The following is a 21,895-nucleotide window of genomic DNA, read 5'->3' on the forward strand; positions in this document are numbered from 1 at the left end:
TTCAGTGGGGCCAGAGGGGAATCCTGGGAAACAGCTGGGAGCAGAGGGGGAGCTGGAGAGTGAGGCCAGATTAGAGGCAGACGCCTGAAAGCATAAAGAAGCTGCCCTCTCTCTTTGCTTCCTCCTCAAAAAGAAATCCCTCTGTGAGCTCTTTTCAGGGATTAGGCTTTAACCATTCCCTGAACTGGGGGTCCTGAGGCCTTCCTGCTGCTGAGCTGGCCTCCCCTGGAAGCATCCCCTGGCCTGGCCCTGCACAACTGACCTCACCCTGTTCATCTTTCTTCATGGAGATAGATGGTTTTGGAGCCCCCCATTTTTGTTTCACAGAGTGAGCGTGAGTGTGCGCAGGTGGATTTAATTAAAATTGGCATCAGCTATATATAGGAGCAGTTTCTTCTACCCAGACCAGGGCTCTGTGCTTGCCAGAGAATGCCAAGAGTGGTGTAGCACGAGGAGAGAAGACCAGAGGTCCTTCTGAGCTTGGGAGCCCTCAGGAACTTGGGAGTGTCCGTTCCCTTCCACTGCCTGCCCCTGACTGGCCTAGGGCTGTCAGTGCATATACCAGGAGCCTCCTGTGCTGGCCGGGGAGCAGCGGGGCCCTCTCTCTCTCTCCTCTGTCTCTGTCCCTCTCACTTCTCTCTCCCCTCTTGCTCCCTTTCCTTCCCTTCATTTTCTCTGTCTCTTTCCCTGTCTCTTCTCTTTCCTTGTCTCTTTTCTTCTCTCTCCTCTCTTCCCCCACCCCATCTCTCTCTCTCTGTCTCTCTCTCTGTCTCTCTCTGTTTCTCTGTCTCTGTCTCTTTCTCTCTCTCTCTCTCTCTCTCTCTCTCTCTCTCTCTTTCTCTCCCTCTCTCTTGCTCTCCTCCTCTCTCCCCTACTCTCCCTTCCCTCCCCCAGCTCCCCACCTTGGGGACCTTGTGTATCTGCCCTCATTGGATTGGGCTGGGCCCAAGCGGGGAGGGTGGGTGGTACACCCTTCCTTGGGCACAAGGCCTCTGCATAAGGAAGGCAATGGAAGAGGACAGAAGGCTTAGCTTGCTGGCAGAGTTGTAAGGTGGTCTTTCTGTCCATTCTGCTGCTTTTCTCCTCCCCTCTCTCCCCCTGCCCCCAGCCTGGTGTTTGCCCTGGAGGATGGAGCTGAGCTGAGTGGAAGGCTGGGAAGAAGCAGGGTGAACACATCCTGTCTTTTCTCCCTTTTTTTTTTTTTTTTTTGCTTGACAAGGAGCTGAAGCCCAGTTGGGGGGTGGGGTGGAGCAGAATTTCCTGAGTGGAAGAAGGGTGACCCTCAGCCTTTTATTTTCCAGCTGTTCCGGGAAGTAAGAATAATGAAGGTTTTGAATCATCCCAACATAGGTGAGCACCAGGCTCCCGACGCTGCTTTTCCCTCATACAGGGTGACATCTCCACAAGGGCAGCTCATCTTCCTGGGAAGGCCTGATTGTGGGGATAGCATAACTCAGTTTTTAAAGCGCTTTGCTCACAGCCCCGTGAGGTTGCGCTAGAGAGAAATCATTACCCTCATTTGACAAATAAGGAAACTGAGGCACAGACAAATCAAGACTCTCCCAGGGACTCAAAGACCCTGAAATGACAGCTCTTGCCTCCAAGTCAGGACAGCTTTATTTACATGGAGAGGCCGGGGGTGCTGGGCAGAGGGCTGGGCATCACTAGCTGGGGGACCCTGCCGTCTTAATTTGTAGAATGGAGATACAAATATCTTCACTGGCTACTGCATGGGCTTGTGGGAAAAGTCCTTCATCCACCGTGAAGCACTCTGTGAACATGAAGGTTGTTTTTCAGTTGTGGTTTTGGGCAGGGCAGGGGGAGCCTTTTCTTCAGGGTGTCATCTGCACGCCGGGGTTGGATGTGCAGACTCAGCTTCTCTGGGGACCCACACGGCCTGCGCTGTCCTTCTCTTGCAGTTAAATTATTTGAAGTGATTGAGACGGAGAAGACCCTTTATCTTGTAATGGAGTATGCCAGTGGAGGTGAGTGTAGGACCCGTTCTTCCTTCCCTCCGTTCTGCCCCCCCTGCTGCCCTGAGCTCTCCCAGGCCCGTGACCTTTCTTGCCTCTGTTTCCTTCAGGAGAGGTGTTCGATTACCTGGTAGCTCATGGGAGGATGAAGGAAAAAGAGGCCCGAGCCAAGTTCCGACAGGTGGGTTCTCCTGTCCCCTTGGCATGCAGTTGGTTGAGGCCTGGTAGGGAGGGTCATGGTTGCTATTCCCCCTCTGCCCTGGGTGGAGCCCACTAGCCAAGTTCAGCTCCTCCTCCCAGGCCCAGTCCGTGGTTTGGGCCTCAGATGCTCCTGACTTCACCTTCTTCTCTCCCTTCCAGATAGTATCAGCTGTACAGTACTGTCACCAGAAGTTCATTGTGCATAGAGACTTGAAGGTGAGACGCCTCAGCTGGCGTTTGGGTGGGGGCTTGCCTAGCCCTTTGAAACTCCATCTCCCTGCTGCTGCGCCCAGACCCCAGCACGTGCTTCTCACTCCTTGGGACGTGGCCAGGAGACTCAGAGCCCCTCGACATTGGAGAGCAAACACTGTGGCAGAGAGCCCTGAAGGCACCCTATGTGTGTCCTCAGGGATGGGACCTAGGGCTCCCCATCAAGTGGCCCTCGGAGTGTCCCTAGTCCTGGCCCAGCTCGGCTGTGGTCAAGAGCACTGGCAGCTGGAGCCAGGCTCTCCCCTTACCCTCCCTCTCTGTCCTTGAGGCCTCTCAGACGTAGCTGCAATGACCACGTGTACCCCATTTTGTTACTCATTCCCTGAGGCAGTGATTCCACCTAATGGATTCTTTTCCACCTTAGAGGGGAGCAGTAAACCCCCCTAAGAGTCTCGATGGGGATTTTATTTTAAAAAACCACCACAGTCCCTTCGAGAAAGGCCTTCAAAGATCCCTTTGGACACTTTTAGTCAAATCACCTGAGGGCGCAGTGGGTTTCCGCTGGAGGAGAGGGGATGGGCACTGTCTTTCTCCCTTCTTTGGGACATCGGTCATTGGGTCTTTAGGGACTTGGCGCATGGCTCTTTTTTCACGTGGTGGAGATTGTCCTGGGGTTCTGCTTCTTCCTCTCTAAGTTCCTTTAAAGCCTGCAGCTTTGCACTGGTTTCCTCCATCACCATCAGTGACTCTTTTCATGCTGTTCTCGCCCTCTCCTGACCTGGACCTTTTTTCTGCCTCTCCCCATCCCTCTCAGGCAGAGAACTTGCTCCTGGATGCTGACATGAACATTAAAATCGCCGACTTTGGCTTCAGTAATGAGTTTACTTTTGGCACAAAGCTGGACACCTTCTGTGGCAGCCCCCCCTACGCAGCCCCAGAGCTCTTCCAGGGCAAGAAGTATGACGGGCCTGAGGTGGACGTTTGGAGCCTCGGGGTCATCCTTTACACGCTGGTCAGCGGCTCCCTGCCTTTTGATGGCCAGAACCTCAAGGTGGGGCAAGGTGCAGGCTCGAACCATCCTTGCAGTCCTTCTCCTCTGTGGCCCCCCTCCACTGTCCCCAGCCAGCTAGTGGCTTCTAAAGGAGCTGTCCCTGCTTCCTCCCTTCCTTCCCAAGGCATGGAAGCTGCAGTGGGCAGCCTCTTCCTGGCTCAGCCAGGGGGCTCAGCAGGGGTCCTGAAGGGGAGGGCCAGGCCAGGCACCTTCTCTACCCTGAGCTCCCCCTGGCTTCTCTTGCAGGAGCTTCGGGAGCGGGTACTGCGGGGGAAGTACCGGATCCCGTTCTACATGTCCACGGACTGCGAGAACCTGCTCAAGAAATTCCTCATTCTCAATCCCAGCAAAAGGGGCACTTTAGAGGTGAGAGGGTACTGCCCAGGGAAGGAGGTGGGAGGCAGAGCTCTAAGCATGCGCCTTTGCTCTCTGACCCTTGTTTTCCACCTTTACACCCAGCAAATCATGAAAGACCGGTGGATGAATGTGGGGCATGAGGAAGATGAGCTCAAGCCATATGTGGAGCCATTGCCAGACTACAAGGACCCCCGGCGGACAGGTAAGGGCTTTGGGAAGAGGGTGGGCTCAGGGCGGCACTGTGGTGGGGGGACCAGGGACCTCACCAGTCCTGGGGTGTTTGTACTGCTCCTTAGAGCTGATGGTCTCCATGGGCTACACGAGAGAGGAGATCCAGGACTCGCTGGTGGGCCAGAAGTACAACGAGGTGATGGCCACCTACCTGCTCCTGGGCTACAAGAGCTCGGAGGTGAGTGGGCCATGCCCATGTGTCCAATAAGAAAAGCCTGAACTAGCAAGGCTCCCCTCCCAGCCCTTGAAATGTGAGCCTCGAAGGCCAAGTCAGAGGCCCTTTGGCTTCTGTCCTGTGTGACCTCCCTTCCTTCCTCCTGAGGATGTTGCTCCCATCCATATCCCCCCCACACACGTGTGCACACACTGTCGGTCCCTTTCAGACTTTCCATGGGGTGGTTAGTTCCCCCCACTCAGTTCTGTTCCTAGGCATACCCACAGGTGACTGGCTCACTGAGAATCCATCTTGTCATTTGCCATGTCCTCCTTGCCCTGGCGCTCTGCTTGGCCTGCAGCTGGAGGGTGAGACAATCACGCTGAAGCCACGGCCGTCGGCGGAACTGACCAACAGCAGCGCCCCGTCCCCGTCCCACAAGGTACAGCGTAGCGTCTCTGCCAACCCTAAGCAGCGGCGCTTCAGTGATCAGGGTGAGTGCTTGCAGGGTCTGGGGCAGGGCCTCTCCCCGTGCCTCGGGGGCTGCCTCCCCCTCACTCACTGCCCCCTGCTCTGCTCACAGCTGGTCCTGCCATCCCCACCTCCAACTCCTACTCAAAGAAGACACAGAGTAACAACGCAGAGAACAAGCGGCCTGAGGAGGAAAGAGAGTCTGGGCGAAAGGCCAGCAGCACTGCCAAGGTGCCCGCCAGCCCCCTGCCTGACCTTGACAGGAAGAAGACCACACCCACCCCCTCCACGGTGAGCCCTACTCCATGCCCGTGCTCCTCTCTGGACAGGCCCTAGGCCTGCAGGATGCCCTGAATTGCAGATTGAACTGAACGCTAGGAGTTCATCTTGATTTGGGGGAGGTGGCAGACAAGATTTCCTGTTCTTCATTGGGAAACTGTCTCAGCATGAAAGCACGAACCCCAAGGGCTCACCCTCAGTGCCTCTGTCCCTCTCTCCTCCATGCCCCACAGAACAGCGTGCTCTCCACCAGCACGAACAGGAGTCGGAACTCCCCGCTGTTAGAGCGGGCCAGCTTAGGCCAGAGCTCTGTCCAGAACGGCAAGGACAGGTGAGCGCATGCCCTGCCCCTCTCCATCAGCTCCCTTGGCTCTGCTTTCTCTCTCTCTCCTCATCCCAAAGACGATCCATCTCCTGGCACCTGGGCATCGCGGCTGCCCTGTTGCCGTGTTGATTATGGGAGGTGTCTCTGGCACGTCAGAGTGGAGGTCAAGACTGACCTGCTTGGGTCCTGGCAGTGAGACCGGGATGGCTGCCTTGGGGAGGGACCTTTGGCTTGAACAGACTGCCGGGGGTGATGTGAGCCCCCTGGTTCCCTTCCGTCAGAGGGCACCTGGCCAGGCTAGTCTGTCAGTTCTGGGCTCCACAGAGCCCTGGATGGGATGGGGCGGGGGCTGTTCCTCTAATTGCCATCCTCAGCCTTCACCTTCTTCCTTTGTCCCCTGACCCAGGCTTCTGCCTGCTGCCCCCGCAGTCTTTGCCATCCCTTCGCTCACCTTTGCTCTGCCCTGATCCAAACTTCAGACCCGCTGCCGCTACTGCCACCACCGCCACCCCACCTAACCATCCTTGCGCATCTCGGCTGCTTTTTGTCTCCTAGCCTAACCATGCCGGGCTCGCGGGCCTCCACGGCCTCTGCCTCCGCCGCTGTCTCTGCGGCCCGACCCCGCCAGCACCAGAAGTCCATGTCAGCCTCCGTGCACCCCAACAAGGCCTCGGGGCTGCCCCCGACAGACAGTAACTGTGAGGTGCCCAGGCCCAGGCAAGTGTGCTGGTCTGCTCCTCCTGGAGGCTGCTCCTGGGGGGATCTGTTTGGTCCCAGTCAGCCTGGTGGGCACTAGAGAGGGCTGAGGAGGACAGTTGAGGGGCTCAGCCCCCAATCACAGGCACTGTGCAGGAAGCCATCTGTGGGTTGTGAAGGTGGCTCAGGCTTCCCAGGGATTGTGATCCTCAGGCCTCTCTTGGCTTCTCTCTTGGTTGCTCGAGTCAGCTGAGCGGACTCTCAAGTCTTCTCATTACAGTGATTCATCCCTCCACACTCCAGGCCACTCACATATCCTCCTCGTGCCCTCTCCTCCCCATGACCCTTGGTTCCCTTCCCTTTGCCATGGCTGCCTCCCTTCTCCTGCCACCCCAACCAAACTGTGCCTTGGGTCTTGTGGAAAGGGTTCTTAGGCCAGTGTATCTGCCCTCTAACCCTCCCCCTCTCCCTACAGTACTGCTCCCCAGAGGGTCCCTGTGGCCTCCCCCTCAGCCCACAACATCAGCAGCAGCGGAGGAGCCCCAGAACGGACCAACTTCCCCCGGGGGGTGTCAAGCAGAAGCACCTTCCATGCCGGGCAGCTTCGCCAGGTACGGGATCAACAGAACCTGCCCTATGGGGTCACACCTGCCTCTCCTTCTGGCCACAGCCAAGGCCGACGGGGGGCCTCCGGAAGCATCTTCAGCAAATTCACCTCCAAGTTTGTTCGAAGGTGAGTGGGGGCTGAGGCCAGGGGCGGCCAAACCAGAGGTGACCAGGCTTTCGGCACCGGTGCCTTCCCGACATTGGCCAGGATTAGGACCTGGGGGTGCCCTAGGCCAAGAGCCCTCTGTCTCCTCCAGTGACCACCCAGACCTTCATGCTCCCCAGCCCCCCTTCTTTCCTTCACGTACTCATCACTCCCAGCCCCAAGCAGATGGCCAATGCCGCCTCCTCCCTGGGAGTGTGAACTCGGATGCTAAAATAAAAGCCCCCTCTTCTCTCCTGAGTTCCCATGGAAACTTCTATCCTGGTGACGCAGCTGCAGAATCGTGAGGGAAGGCTCTGGGGCAGGAAGGGAGAACTCTGCCGCCTTCTGGCCTCTGGTCTCAGCTGGTTCGGAGACTTCCTTTCCCAACAGCCTGCACGGGGCCCGGGCAGGTGCCGGGGGAGCTTCAGAAGGAGCTTCCTGCCAGCCTGGGCTGTCTCCAGCTCCGGGGTTTCTCCCCTGAGTCCTTTGGGAATGGCTCTGGCTCACACGTGCCCACACATGCCGAGGCTCTGAGTGCCTGCCCCTCGGAGGGCCTCTGGGGGCGGGGGGCGGCAGCCCTGGGCATCTTGTCTCGCTGAGTGGCTTTCCCTAGAGTAGGGTGACACCTGGTTCAGAAGGGCCTCCTCCCTACCTGCTTATCCACACACCGTCTTGTTGTTGTTGGTTTTTTTTATTTTATTTCTTTTTTATTTTGTCTTTTTTGTTTGTTTTGTTTTGTTTTGTTTTGTTTTTTTTTTTAGAAATCTGTCTTTCAGGTTTGCCAGAAGGTAGGCGTTGAGCCCGCTGTGTGTGTCTGTGCCCCGTGTCCTGTCTCTGTCACTAACTCCCCTCTCCCGGCTCCTCTTTCCTCTGCCATCTGCTAATGGAGTCTGTGTGGCCTCTGGCTCCCAGCAGACATCTTAAAGGGACGCTGGCTGGCTGATTGGGGCCTGCCCGCCCCAGCGCCCTCCAGAGCAGACGATTGGGACAAGGAGGGGTGAAGAAGGTTTTGGCTGGGGGCTGACTAGGGCCTCAGAGCTCTAAAAAGTTCAGACTGGCTCCAGCGTGAGGGCCCTTGACTCAGGGCCACTCAGGGAATGTCCTAGCCAGGTTCAGGGGCCTGCACTTGTCAGATGCTGGGCCAGTGGAGCAGCAGCCCTGGGGGAGCCTTCTGAGAGGAGAGGCAGGTGTAGACTGCCAGGGAAGGCAAGAGGACAGCTCTGAGCCCCTCCCTGCTAGTCTGGGGATCCTTGTGGTCCCCCCTCCCCCCAGGTGCCGGGAAAGGCTCCAGAGGACCCTCCCTTTAAGATTGTCGTGCCCTTCCTGTCCCTGGTTCTGGGTCACAAGTGTGTGCTTTCTCTTCTCTCCCCTGACCCTGTATGCATGCAGAGACAAGGAGGCTGGAGGCTCTTCACCATTCATCTCTGGCCTGCTTCCCTTCTGGTGTTTGTGTTCTCCTCTGTTCCCTTGTTTCCTGGAAAGGGCTCTGCCTCCAAGCTCCTCTCTGCCGGCTTCCAAGGGTCTTGTACCCCTGTGGATCATGGGGATACAGGGCCAGGCTGGGGACCCCTCAGAGGGAGAGGTATGGGGAGCAACAGTGCCCTCTTCTGGTAGGCTGCTGGTGCCAGCTGCCCTCCACCCCCTGCTCTCAGCCGTCCTTTCTCTAGTTTACTTCCACCTGGATGGCTTCCGAGAGCCTCCCAAACACCAGGAGATGGGACAAAGGCCATGGGGGGAGGATGGAAAGCCTGAGTGTTTACCGCCGGGGGGGGCCCCCCCCCCGCCCCCTCCTCCTGGGGCACCTCTGTAGAGAGGTCCCTCCTTGGCCCTCATCCATCGGGAGCTGGCCTGGCAGGCGCCTCCGAGGTCTCAGGAGGCCAGGGGGCTTTGGGGCTCCAGGCCATGGGGCAGAGGATGCAGTGGCTTTCCTTCCTAGTGTGAGGGTGCCTTCCTTTCAGGCAAACGTGCCCTTGTTCTCTGCCCCACTCTCCTTGGTGTGTTCTTGTGTGCTGTTTGTGTGTCTGTGGGTCTTTGTGCTCCCCCCACACGCCTCTCCCCATCTCTGCCCTGCTCTCCTTGGCCCCATCCCCACCCCAGAGAAGCCGCTCAGCGGGGCCAGAAGCACCCAAAGGGCGTGGGCACCCCCAGGATGTCTCAGCAGACCATGTCCTGTGAGCCTCTCGGTCTGGCTGGCAGGGAGGGAGGATTATTGGGATTATTCTCCCCAGGGATCCCAGGGAGCCACGGTCACTGTCTGCTTCCTCTTCCCTTCCTCCCATCACTACTCTCCTCCCTGCCAACTGACATTCACTCGGGTCCCAGTCAGCCCAGGTTTCCCCTGTTGATTCCGAATGGCAGAAACCACCTGCTCCCCCTCCCTCTCTGCTATTGCTTTTCTGGGTCTTTCTTGTAAGAAGCCCTGACAGATCCTCAAACCTCCACATCTGTAAACAAATAGATCTCTATGTCTCCAGCCTGGGTGTCTGCTAGGCTTAGCAAATGGGGAGCTGAGGGGTGGGAGGGGGTGGGCAGCCAGTGGCGGGAGCCTCTGTCCCTGGCTGTGGCTCACCGTAGATGAGCCTGTAGTAACACATAGACAGGCCCCATCTCTTCCCACCCTCAACTCCTGGGATAATAGGTGGTCACATTTCCTAGTGCTGAGCTGGAGGGGGACTGGGGAGAAGTAGCACCTTCAAGTTAGAGACAGTTCCTTCTGATTCGTGTTGAAAAAGTAGCTTTATTGGGGGTCGAGCAAAGACCTCTAGGCCAAGCCCCGTGCTTGGGGCAGGGTCCCCCGAGCCTCCCCCTTGTCTCCCCTTACCTTGGGTCTGGCAGCTGCCGAAGGCCCCGAACTAAACTCTCCCTCGCTCTGTTTTTTGAGGAACCCGAATGAGCCCGAAAGCAAAGACCGAGTGGAAACCCTCAGGTGAGAGAGAGAGCTGTGAGCCAGCAGCTGGTCCGAGGGCGAAGCCCCTCGGGACGCCTGATCTCCTCCTGCTCTTCTCCTCCTTCCACCGCTTGGTTCCTTCTGTGTCTTCCCCGATGGCGCCTTTTCTGCCCTTTCCCCGCCCTGGCTGCAGCCCCTGGAGCCCTCGCCTGCCTGGGTGTTCTACAACCAGGGCAGCTGCTCACTGGCCTGTTCTGTGTGCCTCGGTATCCTCCAAAGTGAGAAACTCTGAGCTGTTGGGAGCTGCTCCTTTGTGTCCAGAGGGGCTAATAGTGATCCCCATGGCTCCCGTTCTTTTCATAGAAATGTGGCCAGACTGTGTATCCCAGGCTGTTGTCTCAGGCTTTTGTGCCTTGAGAAGTGGCGGGCCTGCCCAGATTGGGGAGGAGGGACCGGCCCTGCAGGTTTCAGAGCTGCCCTTCCTTCTCTGCCCTCCCTTTCTCCCTGCCTCCCTCTACCCCATCCCCTGTGTGCGTGCCTCACGCTCCAAGGAGCCTCCTCCTCCGAGGTGCCTGGGCCTAACCCCCTCCGCCTCTTGCCCCTGCAGACCTCACATGGTGGGCGGCGGGGGCAGCGACAAGGACAAAGACGAGAACCGAGAGGCCAAGCCGCGCTCTCTGCGCTTCACCTGGAGCATGAAGACAACCAGCTCCATGGAGCCCAACGAGATGATGCGGGAGATCCGGAAGGTGCTGGACGCTAACAACTGCCAATGTGAGCTGCAGGAGAAGTTCATGCTCCTGTGTATGCATGGGACCCCAGGCCACGAGACCTTCGTGCAGTGGGAGATGGAGGTGTGCAAGCTGCCCCGCCTCTCCCTCAACGGCGTGCGCTTCAAGCGGATATCGGGCACCTCCATGGCCTTTAAGAACATCGCCTCCAAGATTGCCAACGAGCTCAAGCTTTAACAGGCTGCCGGGGCGCCGCACCAGCCACTGCGGTGCCCCCACCCCAGGACCAGTGAAGGGCGTGTGCGCCCTGGGGCGGGGCTGCAGCTGGGCCTGCCCCCCCTTTCCTTTTCAGTTTTTTTCCTCCGCATTTGTGGGGGAGGGAAGGTCGTTCCCCCCCACCCTATGACCCCCTCAACATGAGACAAGGAATGTAGGGGGTTCTGGGGGCGGGGAACCCCCAGGTACTGCGGTTGCACAGAGTATTTCGCCGAAACCAAGAATTTTTTTATTACCAAAAAAAAAAAAATGCACCGGACACCTCCTTGCCCTTCTCCTGGGGTAGTTCAGACTGGATTGATGGCATCTTCTCCCCTGGGAATTGCTCAAGGCTGGATCACCCTCTTCCCAGAGAGAAAAGGGGGAAATTTGCTGCCCCTTTATCCTCCCAACCGGGCCAGTTTGGGGTTTCGCCCTGCCTTCCGTCTTCTAAATAAACCACCAGGGGTTGCCTTTCTAGACTCAGGCCCCTAGCATTGAGTGCCCATAGTTAGGACTGGAAGGGGGCGGGCTGCGGTGCTGTGGGCAAGGGAAGAGATTGTTCTGGGCTGAGGATGGGGGGGGGTCTACTTTCGGTGCCATTTCCTCATGTTACTCCCCCCCCCCCCGCTGGGCATTTACTTTCCACAAGCTGCTGTTCAGGGGGAGGGGGGCAGCCTTTCTCCCCCATACTCTCCTCCCCCTTGAGGCTGATGACAAGGTCGGTCGATTCCTGGAGCTTCCCCCTCCCCCTGCCAAATGTCTAGGGAACATGAGTCTGGGGGCTGCCAAGCTGGGAGGGAGATGCCAGCAATGGGCAGTAGGTTCTTGTGGGGCCTCTGTCCCTAGGGCTGGGGAGGACAGGATGTTCTCCTTTCTGGGAGAGGCCCTTGTCTGCAAGCACATCCTCCCCTCTCCCCCAATCCCTCCATTGGCATTAATTTGGGCACCAGCTAGGTTTGGAGCAGTGGCATTTCTCTGCCCATCTCTCCTCCATCTCCTGTCTCCTCGAGCTTCTCTAGCTTTGCTTCATGAAACTGTTGCCCCTTGGGCTCCACCTTCCTGGGAGAAGTGGGCTGAGGAGGGTGGCCCAGAGAGCTGGGGTGAAGTTGTTCCTGATGCGCTCGATGCCCTTCCCCAGACTGGAGGCGGGAAGGGCACCAGGGGCGTTCAGCTGGTGGTGGCCACTGCACCCCTTAATTTATTTCTCTGCTGTTTCTGTTCTTGAGAATGAGGCGGGGGCGAGGAGGGGACACGCACAGAGGCTGCTCCTGCCCGCATCTGAGTTGTACATTTTTGTGATGGGTTTTATTTTTTATTATTATTATTTTATTTTGGGTTTTTTTTGTTTTGTTTTTTTTTTTTTTTGATTTATGATGACTTCCCTTACTACATCCCTCCCACCTCCCAGCCTGAGGCTTAGCAGTGAGCAGAGCTTCTGGGTTCCAGGAAGGGGGTCTTGATAAACTCCCTACCACCCCAAAAGAGGGCTCCAGCTCCAGACCAAGGGCTTCACCCCTCCACCCCCACCCAGGGTGATGAGTGGGACCCAGGAGGGGAACAGCTCAGCTTGGGAGGGGGCTGGGGGGGTCCCGGAGACCAGGTCAGGTCCCTCTTCCCCCCTGCCTCCCCTCACAGTTCCCTTTCCACCCCCTACCCCCTCCCATACTTAGTTTCTCCTCTGGATCAGACACACGTAATAAAGAGAATGTTTGGAATCTGAGCCTTGGGCCGCGGCTGCCTCTCCTTTCTTCTCACTGGCCTGGGCTAGACCTGGAGCAGCCACCAGGTATGGAGGAGGGGAAGCTGCTGCCGCCACTGAGGGGTCCCAGCAGGCCCCTCCCCCCAGGGCAGGGTGTACTGAGGCTGGGGAAGGGAAGGCCTCACCCGGGAGCTTGAAAAAAGTTTTATTTTAAAAACTGACAAAAAATAAATTCAGCTGGCTTTTCTTTCTCCAGCCTGAAGTTGTTTTACACACACATACGCACACGCACACGAGCACACACACACACAAGCAATGGGTGGAGAGACAGGCCTGAAGCCCAAACCGACGTCCTTGTGGCTGCCCTGTCCCAAGCAAAGCAGGCTGCACCTACCAGGTTCAAGGAGCTAGGTCTCCCCACCAGCGGGCGGAAGGGGGTTCCCTTCCCTCTACTCAGCACCCCAAGGAGGGCAAATCTCATCCCGGTGACGCCCACCCCCCTCCCCCCTTTCCTGACATAGCTCTCTTCCCACCCACCCCAAGACTTATTGCCATGACTCCCTCTCCCTCCCACCTCTCTGGCTCCCAAGCCTTCGGAGTGTAAGGCAGGGAGCAGCCCTCTCTCCTGTGCCCTTCTGCCTGCCCTCATTGAGCTCTAGTCTACACTCACTAACATACCCGCTACCAGGGAGAGGCAGAGCTGGGAGGAGGAGGAAAATCCCAGAGAAACAGTTCAACCGGAGGCAGCATTCCAGTTTGGAGCTTGGGGAGCTCCGGGAAGCAGGCACAGGGTTGGCCAGGGGCCGCCTTGAGCCAAAGATCCTACTCCTGGTGCTTGGGAGGGAAGGGGGAGCAGCTGTCCAACCCCCACAAATGCCAGTGTCCAGATGCTGGCCTCACTTCCTGTCTGCCAGGAGCCCACGTGTCTTAGGTTGTGCCCATCACAGGCCTGTGATCATCTGCTGCGGGGTGGGGGGCTGAGGTGCCCCTTCCATCTGTCCTCACTGAAGCAGCTGGTGCCCAGGGTGGGGAGAGGGAGTAAGAACTCATAGTGAAGGGGGTGGGGGCTCCGAGGGGCCCCCTAGTAAAGCAGGTGGTGGCTGGGGTCCACCCCTGGTACTATGTCTGGAGGCTGCGAGGGCAGGGCGGATGAGAGGGGGTGGTGGTTGGTTGGGAGCCAGTCTTGGCTGGAGGAATCGGCCCTGCTGTAGTGGAGGGGGCTGGCGGAGAAGGGTAGGGGCTGTAGGCAATGGGGGGCGAAGCAGTGGGGGTGGCTGAGACAGTGAGGTGGGAGGAGGGGGCACCGGCTGCACTGGGGGCACTGACCGAGACACTGCCGTGATCTGGACCTGTAGGCAGAGAGAAGCCAAGGGCTGGATCCTAGGGGCCCAGGTATGGAGCCCAGGTTTGGAGCAGTGGCATTTCTGAGGAGATGCCCAAGCTTAAGAGACTTGTCCAAGTCATAGATACCAAAGAGAAAGGGCGGGGATTTGAACCCAGGCCCTGCCCTTAGTACTGAAACGTCCCCATTTCTCAAGAACTTTTCCCTTTTATGAGTGGGAACTCGAGGTTTTCAAGATAGCTACCAGCTAGTCCAGCCCCTCGTTCAGAGTCGGGGACAGTGCCTAGTGGAGACCCAACCCCAGCTGCCCCCTTCCTCCTCACCTCTTCTTCCTCCTCACTGGCAGCAGCGGGGCCCGGGGGCCCCTTGCGAACTTCATCGGGGGGAGCCGGGGCGCCAGCAGCCCCGTCCTGCTCCGCCTCCCACTCCTGCAGCACCTCCTCCAGGTTGAAGCGCCGACGGTAACTCACAAAGAAGGTCTTCACCTGGGTTAGCGTCTTGTTCCCGATCACCTCTGCGATGGCACCAAAGTCCTTCCCATATCTTCGGATGGCTGCGGGGAGGAAGGGTGGTCAGGAGGGGAGAGCCTCTGGGAGCCCTCATCCAGAAACAAGGAGGGGCCTCAGAGCAAGGAGAGATCATAGGACATAGAGGAGGCCTTGTCTGTTTTTACATAAAGAGAAACTGAGGCCAGCTAATGCCACCTTAGTCCCCCACCCCCAACCCCCTTACCTTGTACAGCCAGAAGCTGCTCATCGGTGGTCCATCGGGAATTGTACTTGGTGTTTGCCTGGAGGGAGGAGGGAAGATGCCGCTTTTAAACCTAAGGAATGGGGAGCATCCTTCCATAGGCCAAGCCCTCATTTCCGAGTCCCCTGCACGTATGTACACGGAACCCCAGTACCAGCCTCACCTCTGGGGGACGGAGTGGATCGATGCCGCCCTCTAGGGCTTGGCGAAGGCTGCTGTTGGTCTGTTTCATGCTTTGTACCTGGAAGGGAAAGAACACTTATTAGATGTCTGTGTCTTGACATGGTGCTAACAAGCGCTTCACAAACATGACCTCACTGGACCTTCCCAACAACCCGTCAAAGGTAGGTGCTAGTATCTCCATTTTTCAGTTGAGGAAACTGAGGCAAGACTGCAGCTAATCTAGCAAGTGTCTGAGGCTGAATTTGAACTCGGGTCGTCCTGACTCCAGGTCTGACGCTCTAGGCACTACAGCGCCACCTAGCTGCCTCCTGCAGGAGGGAGAGAAGAAAATCCAAACCTCAGGATCATGGTATTTTGCAGTTGAAGAAACTGAGAAGTGACTTCCAAAGTCAGGATTTGAACCTCAGGGAGTCCAGTCATCCTTTCTTATGTCAAGGGATGGCACCCAATCGTTCCTAACCCCCACATTTTGGGCTCCCTCTCCCCTGCTTCATCTGATTCTGTCTCCTACCAGCATAACCCTTTCAAGCCTCCCCTTTTCACCCTCTTGAGACAGGGTCCTTTCCTGGCGGCTGACCTGGCGCTTGAGGGAGACCAGCTGGGAATCCAGGCCCCGAAGGGTGAGACTGGCAAGGTCAGGGCTGCCAGAGACAGCCGTGATGCCCTCGGGGCTCAGGTACATGCCCTTGGGTGGGCGGCGACGGGTCCGAAGAGGGTGGTGGCGGTACTGAGAGAGCTGGGCCTCCTTCTTCCCTGGGCCAGGCCGGGCATTCAGGGGACGGGTGGGGGGCTGCTGTTGGGGAAATTGAGAACAGCGAGGTGAAGGAAGAGATAGCCAAAGAATGGGGGAAAGGGATGGAGCTGTGAGTAGGGGGGCTAGGGGGCACAGGGTCTAGCCCAGCTGGACCTCACCTCTCTCTTGGGGTCCCCAGCATCTGGCTCTCCCTCACTAGCGGCTCCTCTTCCCTCTTCCAACTCATCACTGCTGGCAGAGGGTCCAGGGAGCAGATGAGATCCTAGTCAAAGCCCTCCCAAAGGCATGTATCAACCCCCAGCCCCAAGCCCTCAGCTTCCCTTCCCCCAGTCTCAGGACCCTCCCCAGCCTCACCCTCCTGTTCTTAGGGCCTCCCCTCTCACTCCCCAAGAAAGCCCTAACCACCACTGCCACCACCGGCAGCCCCACCTATCATCCTTGTCCTTTCGACCACCCAGCCTCCGGGCCTGGCGGTCCATGACGCTCGTGCGGCTCCGGGTCTTCTTCCAAGAATAGTAGTATTTAACCAGACTGGGGATGAGCTTGTCTGGAAGCTGTGAAGGAAGGGCTGGTGGTTGGCAGGAGGCTGGATGGAGGGGACCAAGGAGGGGTCTGGAGGTCTAAGGACAGTATATCTGGCTTGTGGGGCCCTGGGGGAAGGAGGGAGGGATGCTGGGAGCCCTGCCCCCCACCCCATACCATCTGCTGGATGCGCTGGAAGCATTTTCCATGGAAGCCAAAGGCTTGTTCAAACAGCACCTTGTCCTCCACAGTCCACTCATCCGGAAAAGGGGTGAAATTGGCCAGGTCTGCCAGAGACTTCTCCACATCATGCTTGTGCCACAGCAGCATGCCCAGGGCCTAATCCCAAATGGGGAGATTGGCCCTTGGTCACCTGGCCACTTGGAGCCACACCCTCCCTCCCCTGGAACTCTCCTCTGCCTCCCCCACCTTTATCCCTGGCTGGGGCCAGACTGACCTGCTCAATGTTATAACCATGCTTCTCCTTGGCCATTGCAATGTACTTGTCCACTGGTGGGAGTAGAAGTGGTCCATTGGTGAGGAGAAACCAGAGCTCCCAACCCAGCCCCTTTTCAGAGATGGGAACAAATCTGGGCATCCCAGTCTGAACCCCTTTTCCTAGACATAGGTCCAAACTCAGGTATCCCAACTCCCAGTGTGAGAAATGAAACCCTAGCCCTCCTTTGGCTTCCCTCCCACAGATGGGTCTGAATCTAGGCATCCTAGTCAATGACCACCCCTCCCCCCCTGATGTGGAGAACAAAGCAAGACACCCTGGCCTTTCCCCTTCGAGAGATCAATCTGAACTAAGGTACTGTAGCCCAGGGACCCCATTGGACTTGGGAGAACAAATCCAGGCATCTCACCCTAAAGCCCCCCTCCCAGGGATGCGACTGAACCTAGGAATCTTGGATCCAGCACCAAGCCCCAGATATGGGGCTAGGACCCAGGCCCCCCCACCGAGGATATGTCTGAACCAAGGCATCCCAGCCTGTAACCCTATTCCCAGAAAGACGGCTCAACTCAAATATTCTCCCCTCCCCCATGGGGCCAGACCCAGGGCCCCAGCTCCCAGCTCACACTTGGCGTCTGACACGCAGTGATTAGGTGACCACACCAGCATCCCCTTCAGCTCCTTGTTGCTATACCGGGCTGGGCTCTCTGTGTGGAGAGAGAGACACATGGATGGGGATGGCTGGCCAGGGTCTAGGGCCAGGAAGCAGAAAGGAAAGCAGAGGGAGGCTCTCAGCCAACCACAAGTCCTGTCCCCTGATCCCAATACAGCCACGTGGTGCCCTGCCTCCTTACCAGGCTTGCACTCAGGAATCACCGCTTGATAATTAGTTCCTACTCGGATCATGCTGTCTGTGGAAACCAAGAGCAGAAGTGGAGTGAGCCCCCAAATAGAAAGAAAATCAAGAGAGCAGGGATGGGGGGACCCCCTCCTCCTGGCCTCACTCCAGGGTGCCCTGCTCAGAGAGGTTCAGGAGAAGGAGCTTAGTCTAATGAAGAGAGCCTGGCTCTGCCACTGCCTGGCTGGGCTACCTTGGCTCAGTCATTGTGACCCTCTTATCCTCAGTTTTCTCATCTGCAGAATGGAGAGGATGATCTCCCTACCATCCTTCACAGGGTGGTAGTGAGAAAAGCATTGTATAAAGCTTAAAGTGTTCAAGAAACGTAAGTTATTATGGAAGAGGGAAAATATTGTTGGGTGTCCTCTGGTCTCCCCCCCCAGCCCTTTGTTCTAGCTCTGGGAGCAAAAGGGGTGGCTTCCAATGTGACCTGGAGGGAAAGGCAGCTAGGCCGGTCATACCTCGAATTCCCAGGAGACTGGAGGTGGGGGTGGGAGAGAAGGCTATCCTTCTTCTCAGCGCTCCTCAGCTTTGTCCCCTCTAGTCTGGGTTAGGGAAAGCTGGGAGGCCAGTAAAGAGGAGGCTGAATGTCTGGGTCCTGGGAGGGAACTGGAGGCAGGAGGTGGGAAGCGCTCTATATATGGGGGGGGTGGCGGATGCCCACGTGTCTCTCCTCAGCTCCCTCTTGAGACCACCCCCCACTCCCCACCCCCCTTACCCCCCGCCTCGCAAAAGAGGCCAGCTCTGAAGGCTCCCAGATCTTTCCCCGCCCCCAGGACGGCGGCAGCAGCAGCAGCAGCAGCCTTAACCCGCCCCCCCCACCCCCTTACCCCCTGCAGTCCCAGGCTCTCACCGTGGGAGTGCTCCTCCTCGCTGCTGTCCTCCTCTGAGTGGGGCTGGCCTCCGTTGGGCGCCGTCTTGGCCCGGCTCCGGGACAGAATCACAGAACCCGAACTGCCCTTCTCCATCACTGACGGCATCCTTGCTTTTTCCCGCCCGCCTGCCCTGGGCCCAGGCTTAGGGGGAAGGGGAGGCAGCGAGAGAAGGAAGGAAGGAATAGGCCCTCAAGAGGACACAGAGTGGTGGGCAAAGTGGCTCCCCAGCCCTTCCCTGACCCAGTCTACTGGGGTCGCCACTGAGGTTCTGGGGAGACAGCGAGCGAGCCAGTGATGGAGGGAGCGAAGGAAGCAGACGAGGCAGTCTTCCCTCCAGGCTTTGTGCCCCCTCTGGGGAGGGCAGCAAAAAAGTTTCCGGAGGACTCCAGAGGGAGCTGGGGAGCCAGGCTACCTGGGTCCCAAGCGGGCGTTCCTCTGGCTCCCCTTCCCCTTTGAGCGAGGGGCCAGGATACCCTGGAAAGTCAAGAAGCTAACCTCCAGCTCTTTGCCCTCTCTGAGTGGGGGGAGTCCAGACCTCGCCACCTTGGGGTCAGAGCCAGGTAAATTGGGGACAGACGTGAAAGGAAGGCAGGTCCCTGTCTTCGTCCCTCTCCTGGCTCCAGCCAGCCTGCCTGGAAGACTGGCTGCTCCTTTCCTCCGGTGGCTGGACTTGGACCTGCCTGCCTTCCTTCTTCTCTCCCTTCGCTCAACAGGGCAGGACCCCAGCCTCCTAGATTATTCCCTTTCCCCGGGCAGGGCAGGGCAGGGGCAGCACGACAGCGGGCGGGAACCAGGCTGGACGCGACTCTCCCTGGGGGCCGGCGCTCAGAGAAGGGGGCAAAGTTGCAGGGAGCCGGGGAGAGGGCGGCCGCTGGGGCTGGGGCTGCTGCCGCCGCTGCCGCTGCCGCTGCTGCCGCCGCTGCCGCTGCCGTCGCTGCTGCTGCCGCCGCTGCCGCCGCTGCCGCCGCCGCCTCCTGCCATCCCTCCCTGGCTCCCTCGCTCCCTCGCTCACACAATGAAGCTGCTGGCAGGGAAGTAGTGCCGGCTGTGGCCTCAGCACCCCTCCCCCAGCCGATGCCTCCGCCAGCTGAACATCTGGCCCTGGGGTGGGAGGCAGGGCTTGGGGGCGGGGCCTGGGGGCCAGGGCTAAACCTTCTTCTGGAGGTGGGGTCAGGACCAGGACCAGGACCACGGGAGAGGAATGCCTCGATTCATTTCTTTTTCCCTTTTTCTTCTCCCCTTTCCCCTCTTGAGGCACCCTGACTTTGCTTGAGGGAAGGGAAGGTCTCCCCCACCTCTGGAGGTCTTGGGGGAGGGAGGAAGAGGCGATCCCTTCTATGTGAGAGAAGGAGATGGGGACGCAGAAGAGGGAGCGGGGAGTAGCCAAGAGGTCACCCCCCGCCCCCGACAGACATCCACCCAGACACCGAGAGCCAGACGCCCGCAAAGCGTCGGGCACACGTGTTACTGCAGCCCAGAGCCCACCCTGGGGATGGGGGAGGAGGAGAAGGAGAGGGGGTGGGGGTTTCTCCTCCCTGCCCTTTCCTGCCAAGGATATCCCCACTCCTTCCACTGTGGAGAAAGGAACCTTTCTTACCAAGGTGGGCTTCGACGGCGCCCTGGAGCTGTGATCTCTTTGGTACACGTATGGGAGCCACATGGGAGGTGGGTGTCACCTCCACCCTCTGAGGGGCTGAGAATGTTGGTGCTTTCTGGTGGGGACATCCTGGTGTAAATAACGAGCATGGAAGTCCAAAAGCTTGGTTTCACATCTCAGCTGTCCAACCCGTTTGACAGTGGGCAAACCACTGCCCCCCTCTGGTCCTCAGTTTCCCCTTCAGTAAAACAGAGGGGTGACCCATGACATGGGCCTGGGTCTGGGTCTCCTCATCGATGTGTACATGTTCTGTCCCCTGTAGAATGGAAGCTCTTTGAGGGCAGGCACTTTCACGTTTATCTTTGTGTCCCAGCCCAGAGCTTACAGTGGGTGGTACCTCAATGCTTGTTGATGGATTGGTTTGAAGAGGTCACCAGTTTGGAAGTCCCAGCTCTTCCATCCCCTCCCTTTGTGAACTGGGACTCTCTTTGGGCCTCAATTTCTTCATCTGTAAAATGGGGATGGGGGTCTGGCCTCACTGACTTCTGAGGTCTCTTCCTCTTCCAGTTCCCTAGAAGAAAATCCTGGGCCTGGTCCATAGTAGGAACTTCATAAGGTTGTGCCCACTCCATTTGTATTGCTTGTTGAAAACTCCTGGTAGCTTTGACTCCTAGGATCCTGAGGGCAAGGGAGGGGCCAAGCTGGGGGTGGGGGGAGAAGCAATTGTGTGACTAACATCATGTCCTCCTCTCCCTGCTGGAGCCAAGAGATGCAGAAGAAGCCTTGGTCTCACAAAGAAACCCAGGCACCAGGATGTTGGAGGGGTCCCTGAGGAGCCCTGGTCCCCATGTGCTGGGCAGTCATGCTCCCTTCCTCTTCCCTGTCCCTAGTGCCCCAGGCCAAATGGACAAACACACACACCTACATTCAGGCAAAGCCCCTGCACCCAGACTTGGCAGCTGCTGACTCTGCTCCTTCCCTTGGCCCTGGCCACACTATAATCAGCTTCCTAAATTTAGAAATGCTGGCCCCTGGCCTTCCCTGGCTGCCCCCGCCCCACCCTGGGTCCTGTGGCCTGCTTTTGTGGTCTCTGGATTTCCCAGGGTGGACCCACCCCAGGAGCTTGGGGGCCTCTGCTGACAGTGGGCAGGCTTCTTGGAGCTGCCCAGCAGGGTGTGCTGGGGCTATGGACACAGGGCCAGTGTGAGTGAGGCCCAGACATACAGTGGAGATGGCTGGAGGATAGAAAGAGGACCCTCTCCTATCCTCCCACTCCCTAGCCATAAGGAACACACAGGGCCCAGCCTAGCCTGATGTCCAGCCACCAGGCACACTCCCAGTCATCCCACATCACCACCACGTGGGCGCGCGCGCGCACGCGCACACACACACACACACACACACACACACACACACAGCCCAGAGATGGATTCAGAGAATAACCAGGTCTTTTCTGGGTCTTTTAAAGGCACAGAGAATAGTCTGAGCCCAGGGGTCCAGAGAGGGAGCTATAGGAAGAAGGAAGGAGGAAGGAATCAGGGGAGTAGTGGAGGGGGGGGGGGGAAGATGGATGAGGGGGAATGAGGAGGGGGCAGATGGAGGGCTCAGAGTAAAGTGCAGCTGCTTCTTCCTCCAGGAAAAAGAACAACTGGCTCTGCCCCACCCCCACCCCACCCCCCTTTCCCCAGTCTGGGTGGCTTAGATGCGTCTCAGTGTGTGTGTGTGTGTGTGTGTGTGTCTTCTGGCTAGAAGCTATGAGTCTCACCCAGTCCCTCTCTCCCTTCCAGGGCTTTCTAGGACTCTGGTCACTCCACTGGCAGCTACAACCCACCTCAAGTCCTTCCCACCCCCAACTCAGATCAGGCTGGAGGCCACTTTCCTCTCCCCTCCCCCCGGGGGCATCGGATGATCTTGCCTCTTCCTTGGCCTCCATCCCCCGCCCCCCCCCACGTTCCCTTTGTCCTCCCTTGCAGGAGAGGACACCTTGGCCTTTTTCTGGTCCCCGGGGCCTCGGTAATGATGGAAATTCTTCCCCTGAGAGTTGAGGCTGAAACTGAGAATTCGGCTGGTAGGAAAATGGGCTGGGTGCAGGGAGCTAGGGCATTGCCTTTGAAAGGACAGCACCCCAAGGTCCCCTGAAAGGACTGGGGGGGTTGCCTGCAGGAGGAGGAGAAGGAGAAAGAGGAGGATGAGGAGGGTGAGGAGGGAAGCAGGCAGACTCCACCCCTTCCCACCTGCTGCAGCCC

At 58.2% G+C, this 21,895-nt stretch overlaps 2 protein-coding genes across 9 annotated transcripts in view; one reads left to right on the plus strand and one right to left on the minus strand.

The window, feature by feature from the left end:
• Positions 1 to 11,054, plus strand: part of MARK2 (microtubule affinity regulating kinase 2) — a 57,538-nt gene extending 46,484 nt beyond the window's left edge. For 2 of the 8 annotated variants that reach the window (XM_036763775.1, XM_036763783.1), the window contains exons 4-19: positions 1,302 to 1,350; positions 1,920 to 1,985; positions 2,084 to 2,154; positions 2,334 to 2,390; positions 3,199 to 3,435; positions 3,682 to 3,801; positions 3,895 to 3,994; positions 4,089 to 4,201; positions 4,539 to 4,671; positions 4,761 to 4,939; positions 5,161 to 5,258; positions 5,808 to 5,969; positions 6,424 to 6,681; positions 7,461 to 7,487; positions 9,581 to 9,625; positions 10,194 to 11,054. In XM_036763775.1, the coding sequence (XP_036619670.1) occupies positions 1,302 to 1,350; positions 1,920 to 1,985; positions 2,084 to 2,154; positions 2,334 to 2,390; positions 3,199 to 3,435; positions 3,682 to 3,801; positions 3,895 to 3,994; positions 4,089 to 4,201; positions 4,539 to 4,671; positions 4,761 to 4,939; positions 5,161 to 5,258; positions 5,808 to 5,969; positions 6,424 to 6,681; positions 7,461 to 7,487; positions 9,581 to 9,625; positions 10,194 to 10,554 (2,076 nt within the window). In that variant the 3' untranslated portion in view covers positions 10,555 to 11,054. The remainder of the gene's footprint in view (positions 1 to 1,301; positions 1,351 to 1,919; positions 1,986 to 2,083; positions 2,155 to 2,333; positions 2,391 to 3,198; positions 3,436 to 3,681; positions 3,802 to 3,894; positions 3,995 to 4,088; positions 4,202 to 4,538; positions 4,672 to 4,760; positions 4,940 to 5,160; positions 5,259 to 5,807; positions 5,970 to 6,423; positions 6,682 to 7,460; positions 7,488 to 9,580; positions 9,626 to 10,193) is intronic. The other 6 variants (XM_036763776.1, XM_036763778.1, XM_036763777.1 and 3 more) reach the window with 6 other exon arrangements.
• Positions 11,055 to 13,320: 2,266 nt separating this feature from the next.
• On the minus strand, positions 13,321 to 18,157 carry RCOR2 (REST corepressor 2). The gene is made up of 12 exons (XM_036764495.1): positions 18,031 to 18,157; positions 17,134 to 17,190; positions 16,906 to 16,986; positions 16,283 to 16,335; positions 16,003 to 16,164; positions 15,733 to 15,857; positions 15,462 to 15,531; positions 15,127 to 15,342; positions 14,530 to 14,607; positions 14,349 to 14,406; positions 13,940 to 14,169; positions 13,321 to 13,623 (listed from the first exon to the last, which is right to left on the minus strand). The coding sequence occupies exons 1-12, from the start codon at positions 18,155 to 18,157 to the stop codon at positions 13,321 to 13,323; spliced, it is 1,560 nt and encodes a 519-aa protein (XP_036620390.1).
• Between the last annotated feature and the right edge of the window lie 3,738 nt (positions 18,158 to 21,895).

This window comes from Trichosurus vulpecula, chromosome 6, assembly GCF_011100635.1.
Source record: "Trichosurus vulpecula isolate mTriVul1 chromosome 6, mTriVul1.pri, whole genome shotgun sequence".
Taxonomy (NCBI): Eukaryota; Metazoa; Chordata; class Mammalia; order Diprotodontia; family Phalangeridae; genus Trichosurus; species Trichosurus vulpecula.